The 12,252-nt window shown below is 48.5% G+C and overlaps 1 protein-coding gene across 1 annotated transcript in view; it reads left to right on the top strand.

The window, feature by feature from the left end:
- The window catches only part of ME3 (malic enzyme 3), a gene marked incomplete at its 3' end in the record, with an annotated part of 220,180 nt that overhangs the window by 194,778 nt on the left and 13,150 nt on the right, over positions 1–12,252 (top strand). Inside the window, exon 7 of the mRNA XM_084250209.1 lies at positions 3,604–3,713. Coding sequence (XP_084106335.1) covers positions 3,604–3,713 — 110 coding nt within the window. The remainder of the gene's footprint in view (positions 1–3,603; positions 3,714–12,252) is intronic.

Here is a 12,252-nt window from a genome sequence, read left to right as displayed (position 1 = left end):
TCCCCAGCCCGGGAGGTGACCCACATGGTGCAGCAGACCTCTCCTGTCTCACTTGCTGCTCCCTTCAGCAGTGTATTTCAGTCAGTCTGCCTGTTCTGCTCCCCACTCTGTCTCTGGGGAATCCTCTCACCCCCCCCCCTAATCTCTGGCCTACATCCCAGCTCTTGTATGCATAAATAAATAAATATTTAAAAAAAATAAAGTGCACAATTTGCTGACTTTTAGTATATTCACAGATGTATGTAATCTTCATGACATCAATTCTAGAACATTTTCATTACCCCCAAAAGAAATTTCATATCTCCTAGCTGTCAGCCCCCACTCCCCTCCTTTCCCCAACAATATTCTTTCTGTCACAGATTTGCCTGCTCCAGACATTTCACGTAAAAGGAATCATAGTAGACATGTCTGCCTGTTTTCACTTAGCATGTTTTCTAAAATCATCTATGTTGTAGCATCAGAATTTCATTTATTTTCATTGCCAAATAATATTCCACCATGAAAAGAGACCAATTTTATTTTTTATATTTAATTTTCTATTGAGGTAGCATTGGCTTCCAGCACTGTGTGTCATTCAGAGGCATATGGCCACCCCCCCACAGACGCTTGTGCCCAGCACATCCCCCCACGGCCCCCATGCCCTCTACCATATTCCATGCGCCCGTCTCACTTTGCTTCCCCCTCCCCCTCTCGCCAGCTTGTAGCCTCAATTCCACAGTCAGAGCTCTAGGATTTATTATTGGTTTGGTTTGGTCTGACCCTTTGTTTGTTTCTCGATATTCCACACATAAGTGAAACCATCTGGTATTAGTCTTTCTCCTTCAGACTTATTTCACTGCAGTATCCCCTCACTGGGTAGAGGGCACTAAATGCAGGCTGCCAGGCAAAGACCACTGACCCCAGCATAATTTGTGGGACAATCCCCCATCTCTGGTGATGAAGTTCTGAAATTTTCAGCGAGCAATATTTTTATTTTATTATTTTATTTTTAGTAGTGCTTAAGAAGAGGACAGTCCAAACTTCCTTAGTACGCAATGTTGTAGACGAAGTCACCCTCAGTTTCTAATCCTCACAGCAGGACACACAAGTTGACCTGGCAGATATAATTGTCCCATTTGTCAGATGAGAAACTGAAGCAGAATCTAGAAGTGACATAGCAAAAATCAGTTCTGTGTGGAAGTGCCAGTTTGGCCACAGCCTCCTGACCCATACCCAGCACGCTTGGCCCTGGACCATTGTCAGTGACATCATCCCATCCCTGCCCCTGTTTATGAACTCATTTCTGCCTCCCCCAACAACAACTCCAACATGATAAGTTTCTGGAAGGACCATGGTAGGGTCAAATATCTGCCTGCCCACTTGCTTTTCACTGCACAGGCTAAGTCATGCACAAAATTATAAGTTGGAAAAAATATTTTCTGGGCCATTTCAGTGTGACTTACCCCTCATAGACATGAATCTCATCAGACAGATGCCCCCTTTAACACAGTCAGCCCACCGAGGCCCACCCTTTTCTAGAAAGGTCATAAATCTTCCCACAACAACTCCCAAGCTGGCCTTTAGCATCTGGTTCGGTCTGGGAATGACAGGTCACTTCTCCCCATTGTGTGCCCGGCCGTCCTCACTGGCCAGTCAGGCCTTTCTGTCTCAGCAAATGTGACCTCCTCAGACATCGTTCGTTACACATTGACCCATGAAATGAAGTCTATTTTTCTGTTTAAGCATTAAGTATTTTTTTAATACTTCACACCATCCTTGCTTCCAGAAAGTCTCCAATAAGAGATATAATACAACAAGATCATCAAAACAAGGATCAAAGCTCAAGAGTGGGGTAAGAGTTGGGGGAGGTATGGACAGGAGCCTTGACCAAGAAACTAAATTAGGAGCAAAAAACTACAAAGAAGCAAAAAAAGGAGGAAAGGAGCAAAAAACTTAGCTCTCAGCTTCATCACCAACCATGTTAACAAGAAAAAGAGATTACAAAGCCAGTTTTTTGTTTGTGGTTTTTGTTTTTGTTCTTGTTCTCAGAAAAAGCAATCTTTTTTTCTGAACTTGAAATATAAGAAAAAATTCCAATGTGGAGGGGAGTTTTTAATTCTTCATTTTTTGACTTTTATTGACGCAGCATTGCATATAACATGGATTTTTTTAAGATTTATTTATTTATGCATACAAGAGCTAGAGTATAGGCCAGAGGTGTGGGGGGTGAGATGATTCACCAGAGACAGAGTGGGGAGCAGAACAGGCAGATTGACTGAAATACACTGCTGAGGGGAGCAGCAGGCGAGTCAGGACAGGTCTGCTGCGCCATGTGGTCACCTCCTTGGCTGGGGATCGAACTTGTGCTGCAGTAGTTGCCAATAACTTCATAGTGCTGACATTTAACCCCTTGCACCACCAGGGAGGCCCCAACATGGGTTTTTTAATACGGCAGTCTAAGCAGCTTCTGGGCATTGTCTTCACCCACCCTTGGCCAGTAAAGGGGCTACCCGCATGGTGCAGCAGACCTCTCCTGACTCGCCCACTGCTCCCCTCAGCAGTGCATTTCAGCAGATCTGCCTGTTCTGTTCCCCACTCTGTCTCTGGTGAATCTTCTCACCCCCTCCACACCTCTGGCCTGTACCCCAGCTCTTGTATAAATAAATAAATAAATAAATCTTTTAAAAAATGCAGATTGCTGTCCAGTGTGGTAAGCATATTGGTAATTAACTCTGAATCCTATATACACACATATATTGTTATAGTAACATTGGTTTACAACATTGTTTATACTTTAGAGGTATACAATCTCCCCCTTCTGGTGTTGTTACCACACTATAGCCTCCACCAAAATGCCCATAAGAGAGAATATCTCATCACCCAAAGCAAAGAAAGTCAAGGAAAAGATGCACACCTGGGATTACGTCAAACTGAAAAGCTTCTATACTGCAAAAGAGACATCAACCAAATACCTGTACCCCTATGTTTATCGCAGCACTATTTACAATAGGTAAAGCCTGCCAACAACCCAAATGCCCAAAAATAGATGACTGGATCAAGAAGATGTGACATATATACACAATGGAATATTATTCAGCAATCAAAAAAGATAAACTCATGCAATTTGCAGTAACATGAATGGAACTAGAAAGAATTATGCTCAGCAAAGTAAGTCAGAGGAAAAAAGAAAAATATCAGATGGTTTCACTTATAGGAGGAACACAGGGGAACAAAATAAGATATCAGGGGAAAAAATAATAATGATACAAAACACAACAAACCAAAAACAAACAGACAACTATAAATCAGAGACATCCTGCAGGGGAGGAGGCGGGAGAGGGATCAGAGGGAGGGAGGGAGGAGCACAGGGGCCTGAGGTGGTGGTGCACGGGTGCCTTGGGGAAGGAAACTCTATGGGTCTACACCTGAGGGAGTGGGGGGAAGCAAATATTGTTCAGAAATGAACAATTATGTAAAAAATATATTTTAAAAATTAAAAAAAAAAAAAACAGTGAAAGAGCCACACCACATATGCCCCACCCTCAGCTGCCCAGCACAGGCTGGAACTGCCAGGGTTCAACCTCAGGGAGGCAATCATGTGTCTGTCTTCTCCCCATCTCACAGGTTTGGAATAAATTGCCTCATCCAGTTTGAAGACTTTGCCAACGCCAATGCCTTCCGCCTGCTCAACAAATACCGCAACAAGTACTGCATGTTCAACGATGACATCCAAGGTAGGTGTCCACCCCACTGATAGCGCCTCCAAGGACTAACACATTCTCACAATGCTCACCTGGATGCCAAAGCAAGCACCTCTTTGCAGATTAGCTGCCTGTCACTGTGGAAGACAGAATATTAAACTTGGATTCACTCCCAATGACTAATTCTTAGCTCTATGACCTTGGATAAGGTCCTTGATTTCTCTAGCTTCAATTTCCTCATTTATAAACTGGAGATCATTACTGCTTCAGAAGAAAATAAGAATTGTAATTGAATATATGAAAGAAATTTTAAACAATGCTAGTTGAACTAGGACAGACCACATCTCTGAGCCACAGTTTCATCATCTCTTCAATGGGAATGATAGTGATGCCTTGCAAGATTATTGTAAAAATTTTAAGTGCTACTGTATGGAAAGTACTGGCACATAAAACTCATCAAACCAAAGCATCAATCACCATAAAAATGGCCTTCCCCAGACACAACAACTTGCTCTTGGATTTTCCAGACACTGGAGGGATTCCAGTCAGAGAATTAGGATAATTCTTTTTCTTAATTTGGTTTGAATGTGTGCTGCTCAGGATGATAACTCTGAAAGATACTGCCACCAGGACCCCAGTATTCTCCAAGAACTAATGACAAGCATATTTTAGTACATGGTCAACCTGGTTACCTGTTCTATGGGCCTGAAATAGCTGAAGGTACTTGCTTCTTCTTGTGAAGATGCTAAGATTGGAACTAGAAAGGAAGAGGTGGTCCCTCAGGGATTATCCCACTGGATCCAGGCGTCCTCAGTAAGGAACACTGTAAGCTAGTCAGCATTTCATAAACAACAAGAGAAACATTGATGACAACAGGTCGTTATTTAACAAATGTAGTTTGACAAACAAAAATTTTAAAACCAAGGGTCATGCCAGGTAAAAAGAAGTTGGCATGGAGCAACCTTGGGAGTAAAAGATCAGCCAATCCTTCATTTTTCAGATGAGACCTAAAGAGTTCCCCACATGTCATCAAGTGAGTTAGGAACAGACCTACATGGAGTCAGCTCAAGTAGTAACAGCTAAGATTTAGAGTTAGAGTATTTAACATATATTGGGCTTCTCTAAACACTTTCTATATTCACTCCTACAAGATATTACCATCTCTGTCTTATTAAAGTTGAGGCTCAGAAAGAGTAACTTCCATGGCCAGCAAGTATAGAGTTGAACCCCAGCACCAGGACTCCAAATTCCAAGTTCTTAATCGCTCTCCAGACTACTCACAGTTCTTGTACTTATATTACAAAACCAAAGGCCTCCTCCCTCCTGTGGACCATGTTAAGAGCTAAAGATATGTGATAAATGGGTTGCATTAATCATAACTTTTTAAGAAACAGGATACCATAATCAGCATATTATTAGATAATTAAAATCAAACATATAGAGGGGGGAGACTCAGAAGGGAGAAGCTAGGGTATGGAAACCCCCACCCTGTCACCACTCTGTCCACCCCTCCCCCTGGCCCTGATACCCAGCAGGCAGGAGTGTCCCTGACCCTGGAGGAAACACCTGCCTGGGAGGCCCTGACCGCCCCCTCCCCTGCCGTGCTGCCAGCATGAGTCAGCAGCAGGAAGGCATCCTCCTGGGCCCGCTGGGAGGCAAGGCCAAGGGTGGAATTGGAAAAAGTCTGTGTGGGCAGCACACCTGGTGGCAGCAGACTCCAGCTGTGTAGAAACACACACACAGCCACGTGTGTACATCCACATAAACATGGTGGAGACACAGCTGGATCTGCCACCCACCCACCCCTGCCACCCCCCACTCTTGCCTCTAAGAGGAAGCTCTGGCTCTGACCACTCTTCGTGAGAAATTTCACACTCACTGGGAGTGTAAGGCTCAGGGCTGTATCTGTGCCCGCCTCACCCTCCACTAATTTCACTGCCTTCTGATGTTCCCTTACTTTTTCTCCCATGCCTCCCATGCGCAGGTGTAGCTGCAGGCCAAAGATCTGCTCCTGGGAAGGCTTTCCCCATCATTATCCCCCTAGTGACTCCTACTTCTCTTTCAAAATTCAGTTCAAGGGCTCCTGTACCTGGGAAGCTCCTCACTGGGCCCCAGTCTAATTTGGGTCACCCCCCCCCACGCCCCGCCAGGTGACACACAGTTCTGAATGCTCACATGGAGCTATCTACCAGCAGGAGATGATAAACTTTCAGAAGCAGGGACCATGTCCATCTATTCTTGTTCCCAGTTTCCTGCACAGTACCTAGCACAATGCTTGAAGAGGCAATGACACAGGCAATGACACTCTCCTCAGCACCCAACCTTCACAGGGATGCTGCCCACACAGCCTCTCTCTCATGCCTGCGGCCACATAGAAACACTCATAGAAATGCACCCCATGTGAGCTCATACTCAGAAGTACAAACATCTTCACATGCATACACCCTCATATTTGCACACACATTTTTTCAATTAAATAATTAATTGGCTTTTATGTCCTGCTTATGGCCAGTTCTGGTAGAGTTTGCCTCACTCACAGGCTAAGCCAGATAGAATAGTGCCCCAGATTCCATAGCAGACAGAAGAGGAATTTTCCATTCTTTCTAGAATGGAATCTAGACTCTAGAATGCACAAGGAGAGTGGTTAAACAGCTCCAGAGTGGCAGGAGCCCTACAATATCAGGTCTGATCAGGATGTCTGCCCCCTGAGTTGTGACCATATAACTCCAACAGTAAAGTTGTGATTGTGGAACTGTCCTGTGTGACCTTCAAGGAAAGAATCATGCCCAGCTGCTGAGCAGGTGCTGCTCGTCATGGTGCAGGACAGCTCTGAGGGGACATTTCAGTTCCAGAGCTTCTCAGGGTTTGACTGAGGCTTTGGGGCAGAATGACAGCCTGGCTTCTCCCCCTACCACCCCATAATGGCTCCTTCTGCCCTCGCACAGTGGTGGATCCCAAGAGCACATCTTGTTGGCATCCTGAACACTCCCTGTTTCTCGGACTCTGCTTCCCAAGGAGCCCAGGCTGTGGCAAATGTTAACATTTTCCATGCGCACAGAACTTCAGGTCTGAAATGTGTCTTTCATCCACACTATCTCAAAGCTCCCTAGAAAATTGCCCCCTCCCATATTGCAGGGAGGGCAGACCTTGTTGGCCCCCATCACTGATGAGGACACTGAAGTTCAAGGGTGAAGTTTTGCTCAAGGTCACACTGGGCGCAAACCTGGGGCTAGCTTCTGACTTTGAAGTCTCCACTTTCCATAGCAGCCGGCTGCCCAGTGTCCTGTGAGGGAGGCAGTGCAGCATCTTCTTCCTTGGACTCAGTTCCAGACCTGGGTCAGCGTGGGTGTCACTGCCCCCCATCTCACCCAAACCCTCCTCTCGCCTCCGCAGTGGGCAGACCCAAGGAGGAGGTACGGGGAGGGAAAGGCTGCCCCCAGCCACCGGCTAGTCAGCGATGGATCCTCCGGGACCAGCAGTCTCTGGCACACGGTCTGGTCTCATTGCCAGGCGGGCCACTGAAAGACTGGCGAGGACCCCCAGGAGTGCTGGGTCAATGTGCAAGATGAAGCTCATGCCTGAGCTGGGCCTCTTTACTTCCAAATACAAAGTTAAGAGGAATAAAACTACACAGTTGTGTTCAAAAATAGAAAAGGAACTTGGAGGGGTTGGGAGAGACGAGGGAGGGAGCAATCACAGCGGTAAACGGAAGCCAACGCCGAGCCCCGTGTGGTTGCCAGGGCGGCGGGCGCAGCCCGCAGGGCCCAGGGCCAGCCTGCTGGAACCGCACACAGTGGGGCTGCATGAGAACATGACTGAACACCAGCCCAGCCTCACAGCCTCAGGGGAACCGGGCAAAGATGCGACTCTAAGCCTCTGGCCCACCAGACTGACCCCCTGAGTGAGGGCCTGCCAGTGCTGAGCAGGAGCTGGGGCGCTTGTGCGAGCTGCCTCCCCGCGGGCCTGCCACGCCAGGCGCCTGGGACACTGGCCTCACAGGGCCACATAGATGAGGACTCGGGAGCCCTGGCCTTGAAGGATAAGGCACTCCCCAGGGCTGCTGTGGATTCCTGTGCCCCGGCCAAGCTCCCACGCATGGGAAGAGGGGAGCCCCAGCCTGGGCCTCAAGGGCAAGGCCCTTGCCCTGACTCATCTCGTCGCTGACAGCGCCGCGGGAACTTTGGGAAAGGCAGGCTCCGGTGACTGTTGTCTCAGCTGGAACCAGGCACACATCTCTGCTCCCAGGGGAGAGGAGGGGAGGCCAGAAGGAGATGGTCATGCTGGAGGACGGGGCAGCGGTGTCCCTTCGAAGGAGCAAAGCCAGGACAGGGTTGGCCGAGCGACCGCAGGCCCAGCGCTCCCCTGGCTGTGACGGGAGGCCCAGCTGGCTCTCACCTCCAGAGCATCTCCCAACCCGGCCCGCCTTCCCTGGACCTCCACTTCCCACCCTCACACCACCCCACCCCGATCCCGCCGCATCCCAGGGGCCACGTGGCCCGTCAGGGCACCAAGCGATCTACCAGGCCATGGGCACCCCCATGCTCATGCACATTTTGATGGTGACCCATGGTGCTCACAGTCATGGGACTGAGACAGACCTAGGTCTGAATCTTCACTTTTCTGCTCCGTGGCTTTGGCCACATGCCTTGAGCCCTCCTAGCCTTCCTGCCCATCCCTGTGCAATGGGCGTGACAGTGTTACAGCTGTGGCTGGTGACCTGCCAGTGCCACCAGAGCCACCAGGCTTTGCCATGACCAGCCTCTGTGCCAGCTAGCTGGAGCCCACACCAGCTCATGGAGGAGTCGCCCTGTGGTGGCCCCTAGTCACTGGAGGGACACACAGTGGGACAGCACATAGCAGCGCTCAGTCCCAGAACCTGGTGCTGATCCCCTGACGCTTACTGGGCGCCCAGCACACGGGAATGGGAGATGTGGGTGGGAGCGAGGCTGAGGCCCACGGCAGAGGGTTGGCTAGATGTGGAGAGAGGGACAGTGTGCGTGAACAACTGGGGGAGGCAGAGGATGGAGGCTGGGCCCCGCACCACTCTCATTCCCTCTCCTTGCACACATTGCATTACTCTCTCGTCTGTGAATTTCCTGCCAGCCCTGTGATTTTGACGCTGCAAGCCCCTCTGCTTAGAACTCCCTTTGGCTCTTGGCTAGTTCCTCTTTGTCTGGAAGGGCTCAAGGCTCTCTCCCCCAGGACGCAGCCTGAATGGTCTCACCCCTCCCCACGACCGGTTGTGGGCGGGGGGGGGGGGGGGTTGGGGGGGGGGGGCTGCAGGGTGGTGATTACTGCTTTGCAAAATGCTTCCACATCCCGAGCACCCACATGCCAACAGGAAAGGGGCAGATGGAGGCCCGGCTCAGCTCTGAAGACTTTGTCCAGTTGGCTTGTCCTATTGACAAGGTACCAGGGGTCCCATTGGGCTGTCAGGGGTCCACCTCCCCCTCTCTACCCCCTGCACACTCAGCCTTCCATTCTCCCCTCCCCACCCCTGCAGTGTGACTCTCGGTGGTCTCTGCAGCCTCATCTCTCCCGTCCCCAAAGCCTTCCTTTGTACCCTGAGGCTGTTCTCTCTCCCAGGGCTACCAGCCATGGGGTTGCTACGGGGCTCTTGCATCTCCTCCTGGCTTCCCAGAGGCCCTCCCGTTAGCCTGTTGCATCAGATAAAGCCCTAAAGAAGCCAAAAAGATTGTAGTTACCCCTTCTGTTCCTTTCCAAATTGTGGCAGAATGAACCTAATCCTGCCTTCTCCAGAGGACAGGAACTGCCTCTTCAGAGTCCAAAGGTTCCAGAAAATTCCCTCTTGACAAAGAAATAGGGTTGAAGTAATCTAGAAGTTCCTGGCCTGGTACCTAATAAAAGGGACCTGAATTTTCTGGGTATTTATGTTGCTAACTCTCTGTGCACAGACTCTCTTTACTCATCCTTATGTCTCCAAGGCATAGCCTAAGAAGACCCAAAACAGGTCCCTAGCACATACTGATGAACAAATAAATGTCGGGGCGGGAATGTGTGCATCTGGAAGCAGGCCTGGCCTTGGACTAGAGGACCTCCTGACCCTCCGTGGCTTCCACCTTCAAGGTCACCCTTGCCAGACCCTGACAGCCTCACCTCCTTGCTGCCACTTGGAACTTCAGCCTCACCTCAACCTGATAAAGTGCTAATTCAGTCCCTTTCTCCACCAATCTGCTGCTCAGCATAGAAATTCCTTTAATTTTGTCAAATGGGAATATTAAAAGCAGAGCAGAAACTACATTTTCAGCTTGTCCTTTTGTGCTATTTCCTGGACCTAAAGCCTCCAGGACTCAATCCGCAGGAAATGCAATTATGGAAAGCTGCCTCTGAAAAGGGAAAATTGTTTTTCTTCCCTCATGAATAGAGAACAGCCAGCCACACTTTTTGGCTGCCTGTGGCACTTAGGGGCACAAATCATGTTGCAACATACCCTTGGCCTCGTGGGCTTCTCCAGCTGGTTAACTCCCCAGAACTAAGCAGTTTCCTTCCTCCCTATTTTTAAATCCATGTTATCCAACAACTCCCCAACATGAAAATTAATGATGGAGAGAACTTCATTTGCCTAACTTTATAAAATGGGGTTTAAGAGCTGCCGTTTTCCTCCTGAGTTCTGGTCTAGAATATTAGGGTAACTTGCCTCTGCAAAGCATGTTCTCTGCGGAAATCCCAGGAAGGAAAAGTGAAGAAGTAGCCAGAGAGGTAGCCGATGAGTGGAGGGGCGAGGGGGGCCCCCTAAATCCAAGCACAGAGGGAATTTACCAAAGAAAAGAATGAACAACAGTATCAAATGCTGCTGAGAGGTCCAGAAAGAGGTGTGCTAAGCAGCGACCACTGAGTTGGCAAGGGGAAGGTTCTAGTGACCTTAACAAGATGTGAGGACAATTGTTTGATTGGCTTGGGTTTCAGGGAGATCAGGGAGAAAGAAAATGGAGGTAGTGCGCACACTCAGCTCTTTAGACAATAAAGGACAGTAAGAAATAGGATAGGTGGGAACCACATGGATTAAAAAGAAGGATTTTTAAAAATGGAACTTTATCGTAGTTGGTACTGATGACAGGATGACAGTGTGCAGTAGAGAAGGGGGACTTGAGAATACAGAAAAGTGGAGAGAGAATGACAGACCAAGTAGCCCCACTGACAGGATGTGGCACACCTGGAAGTGGCTATAGCTAGAAGCCGGGTAGTCATGGATGGCCCGGGAGGAGAGGCAGAGCGTGTGGACATGGAGACAGAGGAGGGTGTACACACTTGGTGGCAAGAGGATTCGGAAGACCTGTCCTGATTGTTTCTATTTTCTGAACAGAAAAAATTTCTCTTCTGAAAATTAAATGAGCAAATGCAGATGAGCTTATACAGCCAAAGTCATGGTGAAGATTAACAATAAATGACAGTTGCCCTTGGATCCATTTACTGAATTTTTCAACTCTTTGCTGTCTGATTTCCCACTGTTTTATGTTCTCCATTCCTTCTAGAGTCACAGCTGGCCTTTACACCACTGCCTAAGTTTACCTCTCCATGCCACTGCCACCTGCCCCTCAGCTCTCCCCCGGGAAACCTCATAATGCCTCCCCTGCTGCATTCAACACATAAGCACACAGACCTTGAACAGGTGGAAGCAGCACCTCAGGTCTCCCTCCCTTGCCCCTGGGTGATGGTGAAGCAAGCCACTAACACTGACCTGCTTCCTCCTCTGTACATTCCTCTGGTGGATGCCATCCTCTCCAATCCCCATCCAGTGCTGAATTTCTGCAGGTAATCCCGGCACACAGCCTGCGTGTTCTACCTGCAAAAGATATTCAATACCCAAGCAGGAAAAGACCCATTAATGCTGTATCTGATGAAGTATCTTTGGTGCCATCTGGTGGCAGGTACTTTGCACATCTTCTTTCAGGAAGCAGCTTGTTGTCCTGCATCTTATGGAAGGAAAATAGTTCTTCCAGAGAAGCCACAAGTCAGAGTGTCTCAACCTTAAATGGGCATGTAAACCATCTGCAGGTCTTCTTAAATACAAATTCTGTTTCAATAGAACTAAAATGAGGGCCTCCCTGATGGTGCAAGGGGTTCAAACGCAACCTATGAAGCAGTCCACAGCCTCTGAGGCACGAGTTCAATCCCCGGCCAGGAGGTGACCCACATGGCATGGCAGACCTCTCCTGTCTCGCCCACTGTTCCCCTCAGCAGTGTATTTCAGTCAGTCTGCCTGTTCTGTTCCCCACTCTGTCTCTGGTGAATCCTCTCACCCCCGGCACCTCTGGCCTGTACCCCAGTTCTTATATACATAAATAAATAAATCTTGAGGGGAAAAAAGAACTAAAATGAAACTGGGTTTTAAGGAGCAAAGAGCAGGGGGAGTGTTGTTTGCAGGGAAACAGAGAAATGGGGGCGGTGTCTCTGACATAATAAGTGGACTTTGAAAAAATGATGCAAAAAGGATATTTGGAGATTTAGAAGAAGAGTCATACAATGCAATTCATACCACCTCTGTAAGTCACTTAAATAGTTATTTAAATTGCCTTTTGATGCTTTCTTGGATGTCAACTTGGTATTTCTT

This window comes from Talpa europaea (genome assembly GCF_964194135.1).
Source record: "Talpa europaea genome assembly, chromosome: 1".
In the NCBI taxonomy this organism is placed as follows: domain Eukaryota; kingdom Metazoa; phylum Chordata; class Mammalia; order Eulipotyphla; family Talpidae; genus Talpa; species Talpa europaea.
The sequence above is the reverse complement of the archived record's forward strand: the minus strand, read 5'-3'. Positions and strand labels throughout refer to the sequence as shown.